Genomic DNA, 21,315 nt, shown 5'->3' with positions numbered 1-21,315 from the left:
TGTTCTCTGTTGTGGAACTTTTGGGCGCAGCGGCTAGGCCTTATGGAAGCTCTCATTGACTGGAAGACAGCCAGCTGTTGGCTTCTGATTACGACGGAATAGTATAATAATAGATTGTCAGGGCCACAAAAAGGCAACCTCTGACACGTCAGTATTCAGTCGGCCTGATAATAATCCTGCCTTCAACAGTGAGGACTTGCGTCAACCTACGATGATGTTATGTTTACCGCTACTACTCTCCGCAGTATGCAGTCACACCCAATAATGATATCCCCTGCTGTTTTCAACAGCCAAGATAGGATGGAAGAGATGCTGACAGCTGTATGTCTCGCAACCGTACAGGATCGTACTGCTCAGATAGCTCAACGCCGATCGGACACTGCCCTTGCGCACCGACATGTGTGGAGGAAGCAGATATCCGACATGAGGGCTTCCTTTGTGTCGGGAAATACCGCGCCGACGTGGTTAGCTGCAGGAGTCTGGAGCCAATGGGCTGTGCATCTTTTCGCATGAGCAACAAAAGGATATTACGATATGCAACCACTCGAGACACGACTTGGAAGAGTGGGATCAGAGGTGCGTTTCTCAATGACACGGTGCAAGTCGTATTCGCAGATCAAAGAGGATCATGGGGTTGGCTTGGGGTTACGGTTACCAGCTACACACCGGATTTCTGTCACTACTTGGATGAAATGGCTTGACAAGAGAAATCATCCTGCGTGTTTTTCTGAAGCGGTCACAGTTAGTGGGGGCTTCTACATCCTCCATCTTTTTGATGAAGCTAACGCCTTCGCCCAGAGAGTGTAAGTGAACAAGGCTTGGGATTCACTCCTTCGGGTTCACTCCTTCGGGCTCGCTATTTGTCTACACCCGACAGGCAGTTTCCGAGCTGTTGATACGTTACTCTCTGATGTCAATACAAAGCCGCAAATTTACTTGTGTCTTTATTTCATCCGTCAGTCTTCGCTTCGATACGAAAAAAAGGTGCTCAGCTCGGATAGACTTACATGGTTGATCCCAGGTTCAATTATATTTAGCGAAATAGATTGGATACCAAGCGAAAGTTGACTTTGCCAGCAAGGGGCGGAGCACGTCAGCAGCATCCAGACACTGTTCTCATGGATTTAGAGTCTCAGACACATTCCAGATGTGTGTAACTCCGGACCAACAACCAACAACTCATACTCCAGAGAGCTTATTTTTGACCTTGTACGAAGCAAAGTCACGGCACAGACAACTACCGTGAACCCCCTCTGTCCGACTTGCCGTGGAGATTCAGCAATATGCCGTGTTGGATCCAGTGTCTTGGAGGAATGCGCTGCTTGCCGGTACTCGCATTGCGTACTACATCAGGTCGACCTTCTATTTGGCTCGCTGCCAGGGCGAGTGGCGTTTTCCTAGTCATGTCATTGGGGAGACGCGGGCTCTGTATCACAAAACATACGATGGGTATCAACCAACAGCTGCACGGTTGATCGAATGTGCTTTAGGCTCCCAGGCTAATGGACAAGGTGAAACTGCTTCGCGTGTGTTTGGCACACAACGCCTGGAGGGATCTGTTTTACAGGACGGGAACAATGACGGCTTGCCTAGACAAGATAAAAAGGTGGTAGCAGAGAAGTGTATGCCGAACAACTCAAAGCGCCCTTACTCTTATCGTGCCGATTAAACAAACTGGCCTATATATCTTGTTGACCCATCATCAATTTCTTAGCTTAGAGCTGGAGAGTAACTCTACATCTTTCAAACTCCCTGACAGTCGATTCCAATAAGATACTTGAGAGAAAATAAAGAGACAAAAACGCAAAATGGCCCACCAGGGAGAGGAAAACACCACTCCTGATACCGCCATTGCAGAGATTCATGGCGAACCCCTCTCGGATCTCGATCAACAGCTCTGGGATATCTTTGCGGCCACAGCTTCTGCCCATCCCGATAGAGAGGCAATAGTCTCTCTGTGGCAACCTGCAGATGGCAGCCGCGTATCGGAAGATGCAAACTTGACTGCGCGATCGGAATGTCTCAGATGCTCGTATGGAAACCTCCGGGACAGCGTTGAGCATCTGGCTGACACTCTGGAGAAGCTGGGAGTTGGTGTTGGCATGCATGTCGCCGCTGTGCTTTGGAATTGCGCAGAATGGGGCTTCTTGCTTTGGGCCTGTGTCAAGATTGGGGCCGTCTTCATCCCTATTGATCCTCGTGTGACGGACGATGTTTGTCTGATGCTCGAGTCCATCTCACCGCGCGTGTTAGTGGTTCAAGATACTGAATCTGCGGTGCTTTTGGATGGACAAATGTCTAGACCTCAATATTCTCTTCTCCGTGTCCACTGCGGGAGTGGCTCTGTTGATGGCTGGATCAGCCTCGGTCAGCTTCTAGCTCGGGATTCCACCCTTCAGGGGCTAGAGGGTCTTGGTGACACAGACGACGATCAAGGACCGCGCCGAGCCAACGGAAACACTCCCGCTCTCATTGTCTTTACGAGTGGAACGACGGGCAAGTCCAAAGGATGCCCTCACACAAACCGCAACCTGGTGTCTCAGACCAACAACTATGATGCCAATGCCGACCCGAGCTTTGTCGACCGCTGGCTCGTCCACACGCCTGTGTGCCATGTCTTTGCCATCAATAACGCGCTTCGTGCGTGGCGTCATGGCGGTACCGTCGTATTCGCAGCCAAGTCTTTCCACATTGACGCCACGCTCACGGCCTTGGTTCAGGAGAAGTGCACCGTCATGTCAGCCACGCCAACACTCGTGCGGGCCCTGTTGTCCCACAGCTCGTTTCCGAGCTCACGGGACCTCAATCTGTCCATTGTATCGATTTCCGGCACAATGATTGGGCCGGAACACATGCGTCTCTGTAGAGAGGGGCTCGGGGCGCGTGACGCTATTCAGGCATATGGGATGACTGAAGGGGCACCGATTATTAGTTGGTCTCGACGAGACGAGATGTTGGTAGATGGATACCACGCTGGAGTTGGCAAAGTTCTTCCTGGAGCAGCGGTGCGTGTCTGCCGTCCGGGAACTCGACAGGTGCTCTCTCGAATGCAAGTTGGAGAGCTCCATATTGCCGGTACCTCGGTAATACACAACTATTTGTGCGATGACGAGAGTGAACAAAGAGAAGAACGGTTCTACAATGACAATTCGGGGAGGTGGCTAAAGACAGGGGACCAAGCCATGATTGATAACAAAGGGGTTGTCTATATTCTTGGGCGGTACAACGATTTGATAATTCGAGGAGGAGAGAATATCAATCCGTTGAAGATTGAATCTGTGTTAGCCGAAATCCCGGGCCTTCTACAAGTAATACTTTTCTCCCCCCTTACTGTTGATCTATCGAGACGTCTCGGCTAATGAGATAAATAGGTTCTTGTCGTGGGAGTCCCAGATGACATTGCGGGCCAGGTCCCAGTCGCCATTGTCAAGATCACTTCAGAGGTATCCAAAGGAAAAGTGATGGATAAGGCAAAGCTTTTAGGTCCTCAGTATGCCCTTGATGCGGTATACACACTTGAAGAATTGGGGATAGAATGTGTTCCAGTAACCTCCATCGGAAAGCCCAAGAAGGCCATCCTTGCCGACATTGTCACAAAGCAACGGCTGGCTAATCAAACCAAGACCTTGAAGATGAAGAAGAAGGACGAAGTGTCATTATTGGAAACACAGCTAAGGGAAATATGGGATCAACTAGTGGGAGTCCGTCCCAGTAAGACAGATGACATCTTTTCTTTGGCCGACAGCATCACGCTGCTTCGATACTGCGACGCTGTGCTCCGAGTGCTTGGAAGGCAGCTCTATCTCCAAGATTTGAGCAAGAACGCTACTATTGAGAAACAGGCTAAGCTTCTGGTCAGTAGGGATGCACCGATTGCAACTGAAACTGAAATTGAAAAGAGAAGCTTCGCTGAAATCTACCAGCCAGAGGATGGCTGCATTTCTCTACCCAAAAGAGGCCAAGATTACAGCCCCAACCAGAATCCGTTGTTTGGGGATAGGGGTAAATATGATCTTCTGGCCGCTGCTCAAGAGCAAATCAAGAGATTTGGTCTAGATGGATCCGATGTCGAAGATGTTATTCCCATCAGGGGCTCCATGTACCGGACGATTGTCGGTCAACGGCCACAGTCATACAGAATCCGTCTTGCTTTCCGAATTCGTGATGCTACCATCTCGCAGATTTACAATGGACTGTTTAGATGGATAGCATCCCGACCTCTTTTACGGACAGTCCTCCTGGGCACTCAAGGATTGCTCTACCATACCGTTGTACGCCACAGCCAGCATCTCTTTCAAAAGCTAGTGAGTGAAGTCGAGGTAAGAACTGAAAAGGAGGCAAAAGAGGTATATGAAGACAGTTCTGAGGATACCCACTCTCTCATGTTCATGTTCAGCGCCATTATCATCAAGATTAAGGAAACGGGGCAATACTTGCTACGTATAACCTACAGCCACTCCATAGCCGATGCCTTGACTCTCTTGCCTTGGCATAGAGATTTGGATCGACTCATACACAATTCCAGCATCATAATCCCCGCCCAGACTCCATATCGACTTTTCGCAGACTTGCTTACGGAGTATCAAGACAGTTTGCCAGCGCAGAGAGCCGTTTCCTTCCATGTTCAGCGGCTGCGAGGCATTTCACGTTACAAATCTGCACTATGGCCCAAACAACTATCTCCAGGGATGATGATTGGGAACGACAGAAGTTCATTCTACGCTGCCGAGCGCGAAGCCGTCAGAGACCAGATATGGAAGGGAGAGTGGCAAGCTAAGGCAGACGAATTCCAGTTTCCACGCCGCAGCAGAATTGTCCGTCTCCCAAACATGGCTAAAATGCGCAACCTGTACAACTTGGAACCAGTGCTATTCACGAAATGTGCCTTGACGCTATTCAATGTCCTCCAGACAAAATCATCAGTCGCCCTCTTCACCTCGTGGGAGAGTGCTCGCTCATGGCCGTTTGTGCCGGAATGGATAGCAAACTCCCTCCCTCCCGCCATGAGCATTGATGGACCTACAGTGGAATGGATCCTAAACATGTTTGAAATCAAGCGCGAAGAGACGCTCATAGATCTTATTCAGCGCATGGTGCTTGAGCAAGAGCAGATTCGCCGCCACGAGCATGCACCGTGGGAAAAGGTCGTACAGGAACTTCGAGAAGAAGGTAGTGTAGCCATAGACGCGTCATTCCGGCAATCGTTTGTGTGGGATGTGAGCATGGGAGTAGCGGCATCTCGAGGATTCCGCAGTGATTTTGAGACTCTGGAGCCCGTGGCGCGGTATGACTGGCCAGATTGGTGAGTTGATGAGCATCGTACCCCTGTGTAGTTCATGAGTCGATCAAATTGACTAACATCTGACTGACAGTGGACTGTTTTGGAACGCCTTTATGGTGAATGGAGATAATCTCTTCTTCATTGCCTCGTGGGACACCGCGCAGCTGAATGCGGAACAAGTGGATGGGTATTGTGATGGCTTGGCGGATGTGATGAGGAGGCTTGCTAACGAGGAGAACTGGGGCCGCAAGATAGGAGACGTATTTTTCGAGCTCTAGATGGGAGTAACAAGATTAGCAAACACTTGTTCTTGTCTTGTTTGCTTGTAGGAAGCACTCTTGATGGATGAAGGATGTCTTGATGTACATGCATGTAGCCACGAAGTGCCTCTTCAATGGCTTCTCGCTTCACATTTCACTGTCTCTGTATCAAGGATATTTGGATTAGTATGTAATTAGCCAAGAAATTGGAATTTATGTTCGTTTGTAGGTCGTACAATAAGAGTGTGAGTGGAAGTTCTCAATGCAAACGGGCGCCTATTAAACCCCCTTCCCTATCCCTCCTCTTGAATCTTGACCTTTTTAGTCTTCATTCTTCATGCTATTTCAGCACTATTTCAGCTCCAGCATCTTGAGAAAGAACAGGCAAGCTCTACAATCCAGCTCAATACCTAATCCGGTCCCCACCATAAAAGAAATAGGAGACATGCCCCAACAACGATTCTTCCAACATAGCATCGAGCCTCGCCCCATAAGCGAACTCGGCTGGATCAGAGGCTCCTACAAAACCCATCTCAGCAAATGGCTTCGATCCCAAGCCCTCTGCTGGGATCCCTCCATGCTAGCCACCAAACTGGGCCGCGACATCGAGATCCAAATCACCCGCGACAAACGCACCTTTGACGTGGCCAACCTGATGCGGGCCGTCACGTATCTGCATGCAGAGCTAGTCTACTACGGCGTCTCAACACATGAGGACCCTCATCAGGTGTGGAGAGATGTGCTGCAGTATGCGAATCCGCGGTTTGTCGTCATGTGGCCGAAGCTGAAGGAAATGGCGGAGGAAGATGAGTTTGTGATTACAAAGGATGAATTTCTCGCGGAGTTTGATGCGTTTGTTAAGGAGAATAGATTGAACGGCAAGGTTGTGGTTTTGATGAATTGCCCGGATTGTGAAAGATGGGATGAGCAAAACTTTCATCAGAACTCCTTGATGGATTAGAAGACGGGAAGTTGGTTTTGCATCACTTTTCTGGAGCTGATGTGAGTAGGGGTAACAGCAAAGGCCCCGTTGTCTCTCTACTGAGTGGCTATACATTGGTAAGTTCATGCAGAATCAGAAGATGATGCTAGCAGAAATTGTACATCAGCAGTACAGATGTCTATAGGTGGACGAATTGATAAAGCTGCTACGTCTATGAAGCCATCTTGAGGATGCTTGTTAGCCACCCCTCCTTTCCATCTCCAGTTTCCAAGCTCCATTTTCGTATACTCTTATGCAAGCCATATTTCAAACTCAATTATCATACTACATCCCGTTTCCGAACGAAAACTTATTCTCCCGATCCAGCTCCCTGAAATGTTGCACATCTCTCCCCCTGTCCTGTATCCCCTGATCAACCTTCCTCTATTCCGACGCTTCATCTTCATCCAAACTCGTAACTTTCCACACCACCACTGCTCTTAGGAACGCAAGCCCAGACATTCCCCAGAACATGATACTGCAGCTTATCAGGGCGCACTTCAACATCACATTGTCTTCTTGGACACAATTCATCCACATGGTCGTAGCAGAAACGGTAGTCAGTGCAAGAATTGCCGCCTGGAGGTAGAGCAGCACAACTGGAGAGAGAACGTATATCTCGTGGATGAGAAGCGTGACGAACGAGATGAAGAGAACAAAGGTCGTCGTGAGAGACGGCAAGCTGCGCAGCCTAGATGATGGTCAGCACATTTCGTTCATGTACACGGAGAGAAACGCATCACACATACATGCTACCAGGTATGCCAACCAAACCCCCATCTTCGTCTTTCCACAAAGCTATCCACGCAAAAAGTGTCAACACTCCCAAGGAAACGCCGCACTGCAGCACCAAGACAACTCCGTGCATCACTGTATGAAGAACCCCTTGCATCTTCACTTCCTTCCCCCCTCTTGTCGCATCGTTCAGTAAACAATCTCGCTCATCATCGCCATGTCGAGGCAAATCAACAGCCGAAGAATCCATCCACCAAAAAGGCTGCCTTCCTGCCTGCGGAACGCCCTCCCGTATATATGGCTGATTCCGCCGATATTGATGACCATCGCCGTAATAATGGTGGCCGGCGATAGTTGACGACGAGGCAGTTTCAGAGGTTATGCCGTAAATGCGAGATGGCCCAGAAACCGGCGACCAAGCAGAACTTTCAGTCTGGGACCGAGCTGTGACGGAGGACGCCTCAGGAGAAGCAATCTGCACTGTCCCAGAGGAAGAGACTCGCTGAGGTGAAAGGGCACTATCAGGAGGAGTGATTGTTCGAGAAGAAGATGACGATGCTGACGATGCTGACGATGAAGGCGGGAGAGAAGGTGGAATTATCGTTATCGAGACAGGCGAGTTTTCGTACTGCGGCTGGAATTCATGACTTTGGCGTTGAAGTCCTTTTCCTTTTCCCCTTCCATTCCAAGCGTGATCACCACCATCCTTCTTTGCTTGATACTCTTTTCCATTCTGTTCGGACGCACCACCCGAGCATCCCTCTTCAATATCCGAAAGTTCGGCCATCATTTTCTTGGTAGAATCAAGGGAGTGAATCGTTCTGTTCAAGCGCAAATAGAACTGTGGGAGGACAAAGCTGTTGCAAACGGAAAGAAGAGAGAGGAGTGAAAGAAAGAATAGGTAAAATGAGCAGTGGCCAAAACAGGTTTCTTTGAATGAACTGCGAGCCAGCTGTAATCGACTGCCTGCTTTGTACGACTCCATCATCGAGTAGAGTCACTTTTCCCCTGAGCTCAACCCAGAACAAAAACCGTAGCATAACAGCATATAATTTATACAAGCAATAATTCATTATCCCTCATAGAAATGTGGTGATCCCAACGCCGCATCCGCGACTCCCGCCAAATTCCAGAAACCCGCTAGCCAATGCTACTACGACAGTATTGTTGTTACAAAGGTCTCGACACAAAAATAAATGAAGCCCTGCCTTGTATAGTGAATGCTGATCCACAGGCAACCAATGATATCCCAAAAGCCATTCATTCCAAACTCATGCGCGCTTCGTCCCCGATCCCCCATTGCCCGCCCTCCTTGCCCTGCTTTTGCAGCTCCAGTGCAACCGAAATGTTTAATGAGCTTGTATCATCCTCTCCGGCGATGTCACTAGCCACGTCGCTCGTCCTCCTTGGCCTCTGGCTACCACTTCGTCGCTTCTCCTGTCTCTGACTGTCCAGGCGGAGGCTATCCCCGGAACGGTCAGTAGTGCGTCTCCGTAGGGTTGGCCAGAACCGCGATGATGTAGTTGAATGTAGTGAAATTGTATCATCTGCAATCTTTGTATTCAGATCGTCAGCGACTTGGTCTTCATCTGGTTTGGAAACCACAGGTTCGGCCCGCATCTTTTCGTTGGTAGTGCTGTAGGATGTGGTGTGAGGCGGTGATGAGGATTCAGTAGCCTCCAATTCATGAGGAAGTTGTGATTCGTCCACTTCTACCAGTTCGGCATCACGATACCACTTTCTGCGGCGCGTCCACCGACCCCATCCATCAAGTCCCCGCCGGCCATTTTGCCACTGGCAAGGTCATTGTTAGCTCAGTGAGAGGAAAGGGTAAGAGAGGCAGGGTCTGTTTACCTTGTTATCATAGTATATCCACCCATTCTTCCCCTCGGGACCATCATAATCCACTGTGCCCTGCTCTTCGGATTCATTCACACCATCTACCCGCCATCTACTGCTCTCCACCCATCGCCACCTCATACGACTTCCATCCTCGACTTCGGGAAGCTCAAACTCATCCCTTTGTGGCACGGCGTTGTTGTGTTCATCTGTCCACGCAGGCCGTTCGTATGCGAAAAGATTAGTTGTCCACCCCAAACCGATCCACCGTCTCTGATTCTCATATATAATAAACGTGAACTTGACGCCGGCGCTCTTAGTGCCATTTGCAGAACCCTTTCGTCGACGGCTAACTTGTAAACTGGAAGAGCCTAGAAATGATGCCTTGCTCATCTGTGATTCCTTTCCATTTGTGCCATTCTTAGTAGGTGGTGGCTTTGGCGGGCTTTCAAAGTGTAGACCAGTAATAGCTCCTGCAAGCCTGCGAACAGTTGCGCTTCTCCAGACAATGGTTCTCGAAACTCGCATCACCCTGGCATGCCATGTCAAGACAATAGACCCTGCCAGTAGCACAACGCGTCGAGTAGTGATGATCTTGAATGGTGACATGGTCAGAGCGACCCAAAATGGAGTCACTATAAGGAGCCGCATGAACATGGCCGTGAGCGCTGGCCTGGTGGTTGCGCTGGTAGGGGTTCGTTGAGTGCTTAAAAAGTCGGTCATTTCGAGGAGAGGGTCCATAAAGACATTGCATCTGCCAGTAAACTCCTTGAGTGTGTCGACAATCTCATCCAAAGTCTTCTGGTGTTTAGTGTTTGTAATTTCCGACCTAGCCCGAGAGTGGCCAGACTGCTTCCCATTTGGAGTCTCTTCCAGATTGCTACCGCCATTGGCCGCAGCCTTCTTGGAAGCAGAAGCCTCTTTGGTTACTCGGGCCGGCTCGGTCCAGCCACTGCTGCTCAAGGGACTATATCGTCGGCCGTACATGCCCGCTATCAGTGACATGCAGGCCACGATGGGGCCGGCTCGCATGAGCACGACATCGCCGTAGAGGACGACGGCCCAGAAGGCGCACAGCAATAGGAAGCTCTGCCAAGGGTCTCCGGTGCTCCATGTTAGAAGCCCGACAAATGTGTTGAGTGGAAGTAGGAAAGGGTGGCTGTAGGCGAGCGCGCGCGTGATCTGTGGAGGCGTGGCCAGGAGCAGCGGGCTCTTCTGATGAACTAAGACGGTCGATCGACGGCTGTTCCTCGATGGGGTCGTGGCCGAGAGCGTGACTGGGGAGAAGGAAGCGAAGGTCGGGGGAGGAGCAGCTCCCAGAGATGTATGCGAGTCGAAGGCTGGCGGCGAGCCGCCCAGAGACGAGTCGTCGCGGGAAGACATTGGCCGGCCGAGCTGTGAGATCCACGGAAGATCCTGCGAGTAGAAAATGCGGCAGATGGTCAGCAAAGAGTTGCGGCAGCTCGAGCAGATGCGCGGCGACAACAGGCGCAAGCACTAGCACGCGGGAGTGTCAAGGTGTAATTGTAATTGTAATGGTAGCAACTCGACGACGTAACAACGACGAGGCATCTGGCCGTAGCTCGAATCGTGGCGTCAACGAAGGCTGACGAGAGACGTGCCTAGGCTGCGTGTCTTCATGACATCACCCTAACGAGCCCTATAAAGTTGTGGGATGTCGATCCAAGGGCGGGCATCCTCCGTCTGGCACAGGCGTGCGCATGGATAAGTGGGAAAAGAAGCAATTCCAAACAGCAGAAAGCAGTCGCGCAAGGTGGAAGCAAGGGTAGAGCGAGCAACGCAGGAACAGGGAAGGAAATCGAGGCCTCGCAGGGGAGAGCATGTGTACGAGTACGAATACCAAGTTGCCAAGTGCAGGGAAGAGACTCACAATGGCAGCCATCTAAGGCAGTCCGTCGTCTCCGCCAGCCCAAAACGTCATTGGTCGCGCAACCGCGTCAGGCTGCAAACAGGCGGGTTTGGAGTAGAATTTACATCAAGGAGAGTCGATGAGAAATATAGATGGAATAGAAAAGATGGAAGAAATTCGTACTTTAGGTACATGCAGTACGAGCACAGCAAATGGTCAGCAGGCCGCAATCGTCCTGATCGCTTTGGCAGGAGCCGAGGGCAGGCGCCTGCTAGCAAACGGATGAGTGCTGGTTGGCCACGTGAGACACCTTGATCGATTATGATTTCAATCACATGCAAATCGGGGCAGCGGGCACTCCGCTACTGTGCTACTAAGGACTCGGGAGGTACTAAGGTTGTTGATGAAGAGCACGAAATACTTGTATCGAGTACCTGAGTTGCGGTGAAAGAATGGGTCTACACATGGGTAGGGGATACCTCGGACTCCTTGCAATGTACCTGATTGTCAGCATGGACGACGGCAAGTGCCTTGCAGCGCTCCATAATGTGCCTGTGATGCCCCGTAGCTTAGGGAGCACCTAGCGGCGGTACATGTGGCCTCCATACTGGAAATTGCACTCTACAGGGGCCCCCAGCTCTCCTCCCGCGGCAGCTGACAGCTGGCCAAATCCGGGGAAGTCCAGGCTGCAGAACGCAGGGTCCTGGTGCATTTACAGGTACAGACTCTACTATGTACAGCTTGTGTCTCACAACGCAATAATGAACACAATTGATGGGAACATGCACAAGACGGATAAATGCTTTTTAATAGTAATACATTGATTATGAAGCGTACTAGCTAGTACTATTGAATACAAGTCGTCGAAATGTCGTCGTATCGCAATTTGACAATAAGAAGCCAACGACGTAGAGGCAGATGGCGTTTTTGGTGTGTCTCTCAAACATCAAGTGATGCGTTGCATTTGCTCGAGTATCAAGTTTTTAGTTGCAGTTGGAGCAAGAGCCTGTGTGTGCAAATACGCCAGTTAGCAAGATGCCCTATCAGTGACTTCTGGATGCCGACATATACTTACAGCTTGAGCCGCAGTTACAAGTGGAAGCACCAGAACAGCCACAGTTTCCGCCAGACATGATGAATAAGTAGAGATGGTTTGGTGTTTTATAAAAATCTGAAGAGATGTCGGTATGGTATAGTTGAAGTAGTTGCAGAAGATGTAGTTATTTGTATTGTGATAAAGAAAAGAAAACATCAATCCTCTCCAGAATCTCGCGAGTCTTATATACCCAGTTCTGCGTTATTTGTGCCGATTTTAGGCCCCGCCTCCTCAGCCTCAAGATGCGTGGTTTGTGCCGATTTGTGGCGGGTGGCAACGCCCAGTCTCATCCGGACAGTGGGGGTTCTAGAAGTCTCCAGCTCTAGCTCTACAGACTCATTTCTCCCATCTAATCATATCAATCTTGAGATCTAAGATTAATCATCATCATTGTCTACTCAGCTACTTTGATGCAGTACCTCTTTTTTAACTTTTTACTAATGATTCCAGATATGAGGAATCTATCATAACATGCACAAGTAATCGCCATCATTCTAATGGTCATGTCCCTCGTGCTCGTCCTCTTCACCATCTCCACTCCAGTCCGGAAATCCATCTTCAAACAGCCCCTCCAGCATCTCTCTCCTCTCCTCCTCTTCTATTCCATCTTTCCTCATTACTCCCTTCCACGCCTCATACTCCCCATCCGTAAGTAGACATGCATCAAGCATCTCCTCCAACCCGTCATGGTCTAGTCCCTCTCCGATAAAGACAAGCTCCTGTCTCCTGTCTCCCCACTCCCCGCCCTTGGCAATGTCATGCTTCACTAGAGCATCTACATCGGGGCTTCCTGTTGTATAATCCTCTTCTGGCAAAGTGCAGAACCACGACCGTCCGCCCGTGAGAGTGAGCATGGCGCCGGCTTGGGACCATTCGCCAGCGCGATGAGGCCGTGTGGCCAGGAAGAATTCTCCTTTAGAGCGGAAGAGCCGTGCAAGGGTTGGGTGGGCTCGTTTATTAGCGAGAATTATTTCGTTTGAGGGCATCATCAAGGGATCGACGTCCATATCATTGACATCTTTGCTATCGTGAGGAGATTGAGCAGACACTGCGGTTTCGGGAGTTGAGGGGGGACGAGAAAGAGATGAAGAATCTGACTTGTCTTCGGAGGACGAGTTGGTGCTTGCGCTGTCTTCACAGTCAACCATTTCAGCATCCTCGGTGTCGGATTGTCTTTCGTCTTCATCTTCCTCTTCCTCTTCCTCCTCTTCATCTTCATCGTCGTCATCCTCAGGATGCTCCATCTGCAAGATGAACTTATCATACAACAGCGCATAAAGCCGTCTTGGATGAAAAGGTCGATAACGTGAATAGATGAAACTCTGTACATTATACTCCTCCGTCTCCGGCTTAGGAGTCACCACATTGCGGCCATTCACCTAGAATATCTGTGTCAGCCTTTCCCATAAGGCTTCATACTGTAGAAGCAACTGTCAGGGAAACATACCTCGCGCACAGTCATTGCATGCAAATCCTGCAGCCATCCATAGCCAGTTTGCGCAATTTGAAGATTAAAGAGGCCTGTGTTGACCAGCTCTTTGACGTCCACTTTGCTATATTTAGACTCGAGAATCTTGGCACGGTGGTTCAGCTGCTTAACAATGTTAAGCACTTGAGCTTTTGTCTCGTCGTTGATCTGATCAATCGGTCAGTCATCAATCAATATGGCTTTACTTGTGGCCCACCTTACCATATCGATCTTATTCAAGATAATCACATCAGCAAACTCAATCTGATCAACCATAAGGTCCGACACAGTTCTTTCGTCTTCAGGAGTAACATCATCCCTTCGACTAGACAGTATATCCGCCGTATCAAAGTCGTTTAGCATCGTAAAAGCATCAATGACCGTCACGGTCGTATCCAATCGGGCAAATTTTTCCAGCCCTCCAGCTTTCTTCCTGCACTACGATCAGTTGCACCGCCAACAGCAAGAGGCAATCTTCCCATAATAATTTCAAGCTTACAGTTTGTTCAAAACCTTAATCATGTCTTCATCAAGAGCAGCAGCGCCTTCGCCTTCAGTCAAGAGGCTCATCTGCTCTGCAAGACGAGAATCAAAAGTCTCAGCTACCTGCTCCGGCTCGCTGATACCACTGCTTTCGATGATGATGTAGTCAAACTGCTGAAGCTGAGAAATGCGCACAAGTTCCTCTAGCAAATCTCCTCTCAAAGTACAGCAGATGCATCCATTCTGCAACGCAATGACCTTTTCATTGGTCTTTGTAAGTTGATGTGTCTTTTTTATAAGAGATGCATCGACATTGATACTGCCCCGATCTCAGTACAACTATTCCATTTAGAGAGCAGCATAATACATACGCTCCAATATCATTCACAACAACAGCTATACGAAGTCCATGGTCGCTTCGTAAAATGTGCTGTAGGAGTGTTGTCTTGCCCGAACCCTAAAACAGATTGTCAGCAAGACCTGGACCAGATTGGCGTGGAGTAGAGTGGACGTTGTCAACTTACCAGAAAGCCAGACAAGAGCGTCACTGGTAAAGGCTTGGGGGGCACCAAGATTTCTGACTTTTTGCTTTTCTTCACCTTGATAGTTCGTCGCTGTCCCATTGTGGCGAGAGGAGTTGGCCAGAGTCAATGTTTTACAGAGCGGTATATGCAGGAAATATGTCGAAAAGAAGAAATAGGAAAATTATTATGATTTAAATTTATATCGTTCTGGTGCTCTATTTTATAGCAGTCATGGTTACAAAAATTCATGGAATCTTCGTTGGCCATCAAGGTTGTCACGTCAGTGCCATCAAGGTGTTGACGATGCATATTTGCTTCACTTAGGCGCGTCATTACGGACCCAGTCAATGGATCTGATAGTGCCAAAACCCCAAAGATATTCGCTTCTTGTTTTCTCATTATAAATCAATGCCATTGTGATTGGCCAGCTTGTCTTTAGGCCAAATGATGTGGCAGAAAACTGCTACGCTACGTATAATGAATGGATGATTATTGGTGCGCACGGATTTCTGTCCGTATCAATACACGACGCTCAAACCCTCGGTTTAAGTCAAACTAGCATCTCAAAAAAGGAAGAATTCCATAACTCCGCTCAAGTAGGCCTACCCAATGGCCTCTGATGATATTCCCCGCAAAACTCAATGCATTACAACTTCGTCACTACAATGAGCGTTTACACCAACTTTCACATAATGCAGCAGCTTCCCATGCTCATGCCAGTCCCTGCTTGGCACTGCTCCAAGTAGCTAGGGTCGTCAGAACTGCCTTCGGCGAGATTGTACTTCCGTATTGGTCCCTTGGCTGTCAGGGTATGCTCTCCTTCGGGGTGCCACCATCGCAGGAGCTGAAGCAGTGTGCCCTGGCTGTTGTCAAGGCTAATCTCCCATCTGCCACCCGAGACTGTGATTTCACACTCTGGCTTGGGAAAGTGGTACTCGGGAAGGAATATAATAGTAGGGGCATCATCCGTCGCAGCCTGAGGAGCCGAAACCTTGATGTTGAAGGTGCATTTACGTAGATCAAAGCCAGACGAGACAAGTCTCCCCGCCACAGCTGATGGTGTTGGCCGAATGAAGGCTTCTGCAGCACGATAACCTGGAGCATTTGCAAGCTCAGGGTCTTTATCCGAGGGAGCGGAGCTGATTGATGGGTTCGTAAGCGTTCGTTGAAGATTTCCCGGATTTATTTCAGCATCCTCCAAGGTTTCCGAGGTTACGACGGTGGCGCCAGGTTTGACCAGACTCGTAGTTGATTGATCAAAGGCAGTCTCGCTCAGTATGGATGATGTCTCGGGGAGCTTGTCGTCGACGGAAACGATGGACAAATCCTCTCCATTCCATTGATCTCCCCTCTCGTGATCGTTTGTCGTGGAGTACACCCACAAACAATACCCTTCCATCCCCGATCCTTCAGCCGCAAAATAATTAGCATCCAGTGCCGCAGACTGGCTCGAGTAATCTCCCGTCTTGTATGCCTTTTTATCATCCATATCATAGGGAATACCAAATTCTGTCATCAGGCAAGGATGGTTGCCCGTCCGCTCAATGCCTTCTTGTCTAAGGGTCGCTAGTTGATCTCTTAAGCAGTTCCGAATGGCGGTCTCGCCAATTCTAATTGCAAAAGCAGGGTGCCAATACTTGCCCCGAAGCACACCAACGACGTCAACATTCCAACTACTATTCCAATGCTTTGTCATGAGGGTAATGCCGTCATAGAAATGAGGAGTAAAGGCCATCTTTGGGTCATCGTCCTCCGTGCCTTTGATCTGGGGAGGAAGCTCCAGAGTGGGAAACTGCATAAACATGATGCAATCCTTGTGGTGGGCGCGACAAGCTTTGCTGTATTTCCTCCAAAAGTCCAGGAAATAGGTGTTTGTGAATTCCGGATAGTCAATCGTTTTTCCAGTATTGGGGTTCTTTGCAAAGTAGTCCTTCTTCAGGAGGGTATCTGTTGCGATATCCCACACGCCATGCTGAGCCCAGACACATTCGCCAAGTTTCCATCCCGCATCGCGCTTCCATCCATACCTCGAGTCGTCATACCCTTCAGGCAGCCAGGCAAATTCGCCATGTGGATCTACAAGCTTGGTGCCCGTCTTGTACGGCCCCAGTCCCCCCATGTCCCATGTATCGACCTCACACGCCCTGCCCATGCCCGTTAGGAAAGTCTGCCACATTGTTGGGCATGTTCCCTTCTTGAGAGGGTGTTCTTTGGGAATGACGCTCAAATCAACATAGCCGGTCATGCCTCGATTCGGTTCATTCATACTCTCCCAGCCAATGACAACTTCGTTTTCGAGGTCTCCAGCCTCGTGAATGCGCTTTGCGAGATGGGCGCATGCATTGATGAAGTGGCCCTGCAGATAATCCTGGATGTTGACACCGTTAATGATGCACTTGGGGGCAAAGTCCTTGCCGGCGAAGAAAAAGGTGAAGATGGTGCCAGCAGCAAGTCGGTAGTAGTTGGTAGACCAAATCATCTTGGGGAAACTATCAGGCTCGGGATACGTGTTGTGAACAATGGCCGCCTCGGTAGCAGCAAAGCTCTGGGGATTCAGTCCACAGGCGTAAATCGTCCACATGGGGGCTCCAGAGCCACCGGTGAACCTGGACCAGACGTCCTGGTGAGGGTCCATGAAGACGTAGAAGCCATAGGATTTGGCGATCCTCAAGACCTCAATGGTGTGCTGAATGTATTCCTCGTCGTAGATGCCCGGCCCAGCAGCCTCAAGGGCCTCCCATGTAAACAGATATCGGATCGTGTTGAAGCCAAACCGCCGGATCCTCGAAAAGTGCATCGGGGCGTCTTGCTTGGTAAACGGCCGCTGGTGAAACGTCACGTTGTCACCGTCGAAGAAATCGTCGCCGACATGAGACGGCTGGTTGGGCTCGCTCGGCAGCTTCGTGTCTCCAGCGACGTTGATGCCGCGAAGAACAATCTGGCGGCCTTGGCCATCGCGGAACTGGCCGTCTTCGATTGTCAGGCGAAAGGAAGCCATGGTTCTCACCAGGCAGCGAATTGAATCGAAAGGAATTGGATCTGCTCCTCGATGACAACGATTAAATGGCCGACGAAAAAAAAAGGGACGAAGAGAACTGAGGACTGGAGTGATGACGAAAGACGGTTCGCGAGCGTCTCGCCAACTGAGCATGTCACCAGACAGATTCAGTGCCAGACCCCACTAGCAGATAGCGGTCTCTCAGTCGCCACAGCTAGAGCCTAAACTGGAAAATAGCGAACATGGCTAGCGCTGCTGCTTCCCCACAGCGGATAAGACTCGATCTCTTTTCCCCCGATTTCTCCAATTCGGCAGACCCGGGTGGCGATGGCTGATTGCGAATACGAAAGGAACAAAGTGCCGTGTAATTGCTGAATCATGCAGGTTTTAGACGTGCTTTAGTTCAAATGCCGGTAGATGTATGAATCACCGAATCCAGAGGCATTATACTCTACTTGTGAATTAGTATTGCATTGGTATGTATGTGGGTTAGGACAACTTCAATTGTTAGGACTGTAGGGTAGACAACAACCGAATCATTCATACACAGGTAGAGTAATAAACATTCTCATTATCCGTGTAATAGAATATACAAAACTAAAACTAAACTTATCCCTTCCTCATTATACATAATATCATCAAAAATAAAGTCAACATGGAGCATCCATCACAGCCAAATCGTCCCTTCATCGCACTCATCTGCTTCATTATATCTGCCTCAATAATAGAAACCCACCGGCCCTTGATTGTTTGTTGCCTGCATACCCGAATCATCATCCTGGTCCACTGAAGATTTACTCACGATAGGTTGGTAGACTTGAAATCGTGCTCCTGCGGGAGCATGATTCATCGGTCGGCTCTGGCCCAGTTCCACCGGCTCGGGAACTGATGGCAAGCTATCGCGCCCTATGAAATCGGCAGCTCGAAACGGCGCCAGGTCTTCGCCTTCTGTAGGGCCCCATATCACATCTTCATATAGCTCTGGTCGGGGGTTTGAGCGTCGTCCAAAAATGTACCATTGGATCAACCACGGCAAATATTCGAATAGCTGGAAACGCATAAATTTCCTCTTCGAAACGGCAAAAATGTGGTCTAGCTCTTCGAGAGTGCGGCGCTTTGTCTCTTCTACAAGCAAGAAGACCATGACTAAAGCGACCACATTGAGTCCAGAGAAGAGACCCAAGGAACCGATTTCTTTGAGGCCAGAATTCACCCTTTGCAATCATTAGCCCAAAATAGCCATTGATTTGGCCTGAAGGTTCAGCTTACCTTGGAAAGACGATGGATAAAATACCCGCAAAGCCCAAGTTGATGGCAATAGCCCAAGACGCTCCCTGATACGCAATTAATTTTGACGAAACTCCTCAAGATTAGTCATGATAACCTACCGCTTCTCTATGAGATAGAGGAAAGCTTTCTGAAGCAAGGGTAAACGGGATCGGGCCCAGACCTGGAGAGTACGCAGCGGCAAAGACTGGCTGGATGTTAGGTCACACTTCAGAACTAATTGGTGATTGTCACTCATACCGAATAAGAAGAAAGCAGCAACTCCAACTCGGATATTCTCAGCCGCAATATTGAATGATAAAGCGGCAGCAAGCATGAACAAGGCCATGAAAGGCAAAGTTCCCAACAGCCACTTTCGCCTACCCAACGTGTCGATACTTCTCACAGCCGGTAGTCCACACAGAAAGTTGATTGCTCCTATTTAATGAGCGGTTAGCTTTCTGTTCTCAAGTAGAAGAATGTGACGAATAGGTATGTATTTACCAAATCCAAGACTGTATGCCATTGGGACGATTTTCGTGTGCATATGGATGCCTTCGTGCACGCCATTGAAAAGGTATCCTAATTTCCATGAGTTTTGGTCTGAATCTGGCTACATGACCCGAGATTTACCTGAGTAAAAGGCCAGAACGTTGACTGTATCTCGTTAGAGCGTGCCTCTTGGATGATGTATATTCTTAACTTACTTCCGCAGAGCTGCTGGGCTAAGTTGACCGTAGATGTAGAGATGAGGGCATTATATAGGCGTCTCTGTTGGAATAGTTGCCTGTATTGTCTCATAAAGTCTCGCATAACCCATACGAATCCCGGGGATCGAAAAGCATGGGCGTCTAAATCGCCTAGACCCATAGATTGTTGCTCAAGTGACTTATACACAACATACAAGTCTCGCAGTGCTTGCAGCTATCAATGAGTTAGTAGATACCAGAGAGGAGCCAAAGTATGACATACCTCAGTATTTCGGATCTTCGCCATGCATGTGAATGCCTTTGGAACGCTGTAGTTGGGGCCTTTGGTAAGGTGGTATCGAGGGGATTCTGGGCAGAAGAACAAGGCAATTATGAATAGTACAAGACTTGGCGCCATGGGGGCTGCATTGATGAGTGCCAGCGTCGTCGCGTTCGACTGAGCCGTCGTGAAGATGAGGTTAAAACCAAAGCCGAGCATGATACCAAATGCGACCCTTTTCTTGCGAGTTAGCTAATGGCACCAACAAGAAGGTGTTGAGGTGTTTATCTTACCATAATTGCCAGGCTAGAATGGCAGATCCACGCCAGAACCCGACAGCAGTCTCTCCAGCAAGAATCGGCGTGCTGACCGCCTTGATTCCCATTCCTAATCAAATAATTAGTATTTAAAAACCAAGAGGAATTTTTTGATCAAAAATACCAATGCCATTAATAGTCCGGATTCCGAGTAGTAGGTACCAAGACTTTGCGAAAGCAGCACCAATGGAACTTGCGAATATCAAGAACGCAGCAACGCAGATGCCTCCACGTCTGCCGTACCAATAATTAATAGGCAGCGAGAGAGGGCAGCCAATGAAGGCAGCAACGAAGAATGGTGCTGCATTGGTAGCCCCGAATTTCCAATTATCCGAGCTGGAGGTCATGATGTGTTCCGGAATCCCCCATTCTTCTTTATACAGCGAAGCGCCGTTGAAGGACGACTGAACAAATCCTGTTGAAAGAAGACAGAATTAGGCAGGAGCAAAATTGCCTGAGAATGACGCGCTCTTACCTTGCAATAGAGCAGCAATTGAAACTGTGAGGATGACAATTCGCATGCCCTTTTCACTAAATGGGACGTCTCTCTCGCGTCGCAAAGCTCGTTTCTCCTCCGTCGTCAATTGTACCGGAAGAGTCGACTCAAAACGGTATCCTTTTTCTCTAGCAACTTCATCATATATACGAATATCCTTTGCGACTCGAGCGGCACGTAGGAGGTCCTCGTATGCGACGGATGGCAGGTGGTTCTCGATAAAGGATCGAACATCCCTCTGCAATTCCTCGTCCGTGAGATGTACTATTCCCGTCAGCTTCCATCAGATTCCTATTCAAGCTTTTTTTTTTTTCTATTGACAATCTTACCCAGAGGGTTTTCAATGATGGCATTGCCATTCGCGCGTCTGCCTCGAGTTGCAGACGAAAATTGGCCTTCGTTGCGGTTCGAGGCGCCCGTGTTTCGACCCGATGAAGCCATCACGAATGCCAGAATCGTCAATTACACCGACAATCTGGAACAAACAACGGTGAAGATGATTCATGCGAGATTATATCAAGAAAAAGCAAAGATTACAGATTCGCTCGCGATTTTAGTGGATATGAGTCGCAACAACAATAAGACGCTCGAGTCACCCAGAAGACCGGGCGCCTCATATACGGGCATTCCTACTTACAACAGCAGCTCACTTGTTGATATGCACAGATAATGTGACGGGACGAATTTTGTGCATCGTATTCACATTCTTGGCTGATCAATGCTAAATTACA

At 49.1% G+C, this 21,315-nt stretch overlaps 7 protein-coding genes across 7 annotated transcripts; 2 read left to right on the top strand and 5 right to left on the bottom strand.

Moving 5' to 3' along the window:
• Positions 1-1,808: 1,808 nt before the first annotated feature.
• TRIVIDRAFT_37084 (uncharacterized protein) lies at positions 1,809-5,559 on the top strand (the record flags this gene model as incomplete). The annotated part of the gene is made up of 3 exons (XM_014102104.1): positions 1,809-3,308; positions 3,372-5,284; positions 5,373-5,559. The coding sequence occupies 3 exons, from the start codon at positions 1,809-1,811 to the stop codon at positions 5,557-5,559; spliced, it is 3,600 nt and encodes a 1,199-aa protein (XP_013957579.1).
• Positions 5,560-5,986: 427 nt separating this feature from the next.
• On the top strand, positions 5,987-6,502 carry TRIVIDRAFT_220620 (uncharacterized protein; the record flags this gene model as incomplete). The annotated part of the gene is made up of 1 exon (XM_014102103.1): positions 5,987-6,502. One exon carries the CDS (start codon positions 5,987-5,989, stop codon positions 6,500-6,502), a length of 516 nt encoding a protein of 171 aa, XP_013957578.1.
• A 405-nt stretch (positions 6,503-6,907) lies between these two features.
• Positions 6,908-8,045, bottom strand: TRIVIDRAFT_64202 (uncharacterized protein; the record flags this gene model as incomplete). Its single annotated transcript, XM_014102102.1, has 2 exons — positions 6,908-7,214; positions 7,273-8,045. The coding sequence occupies 2 exons, from the start codon at positions 8,043-8,045 to the stop codon at positions 6,908-6,910; spliced, it is 1,080 nt and encodes a 359-aa protein (XP_013957577.1).
• Positions 8,046-8,518: 473 nt separating this feature from the next.
• On the bottom strand, positions 8,519-10,480 carry TRIVIDRAFT_12255 (uncharacterized protein; the record flags this gene model as incomplete). The annotated part of the gene is made up of 2 exons (XM_014101952.2): positions 8,519-9,052; positions 9,113-10,480. The coding sequence occupies 2 exons, from the start codon at positions 10,478-10,480 to the stop codon at positions 8,519-8,521; spliced, it is 1,902 nt and encodes a 633-aa protein (XP_013957427.1).
• Positions 10,481-12,436: 1,956 nt separating this feature from the next.
• TRIVIDRAFT_82450 (uncharacterized protein) lies at positions 12,437-14,637 on the bottom strand (the record flags this gene model as incomplete). The annotated part of the gene is made up of 7 exons (XM_014102101.1): positions 12,437-13,081; positions 13,202-13,442; positions 13,511-13,699; positions 13,754-13,964; positions 14,031-14,333; positions 14,386-14,471; positions 14,539-14,637. The coding sequence occupies 7 exons, from the start codon at positions 14,635-14,637 to the stop codon at positions 12,558-12,560; spliced, it is 1,653 nt and encodes a 550-aa protein (XP_013957576.1).
• Positions 14,638-14,932: 295 nt separating this feature from the next.
• On the bottom strand, positions 14,933-17,536 carry TRIVIDRAFT_169053 (glycoside hydrolase family 5 protein; the record flags this gene model as incomplete). The annotated part of the gene is made up of 1 exon (XM_014102100.1): positions 14,933-17,536. One exon carries the CDS (start codon positions 17,534-17,536, stop codon positions 15,224-15,226), a length of 2,313 nt encoding a protein of 770 aa, XP_013957575.1.
• Positions 17,537-18,494: 958 nt separating this feature from the next.
• Positions 18,495-20,959, bottom strand: TRIVIDRAFT_133172 (uncharacterized protein; the record flags this gene model as incomplete). Its single annotated transcript, XM_014102099.1, has 11 exons — positions 18,495-18,750; positions 18,806-18,866; positions 19,064-19,240; positions 19,307-19,405; positions 19,436-19,459; positions 19,510-19,726; positions 19,775-20,006; positions 20,065-20,158; positions 20,213-20,503; positions 20,564-20,848; positions 20,914-20,959. Coding segments are annotated over 11 exons (1,782 nt in total), but the record flags the coding sequence as incomplete, so codon positions are not given.
• Positions 20,960-21,315: the final 356 nt, after the last annotated feature.

The sequence above is a fragment of the Trichoderma virens genome, assembly GCF_000170995.1.
Source record: "Trichoderma virens Gv29-8 chromosome Unknown TRIVIscaffold_5, whole genome shotgun sequence".
NCBI lineage: Eukaryota > Fungi > Ascomycota > Sordariomycetes > Hypocreales > Hypocreaceae > Trichoderma > Trichoderma virens.
Note: the sequence above shows the minus strand (reverse complement) of the source record. Positions and strands in the feature narration are given on the sequence as shown.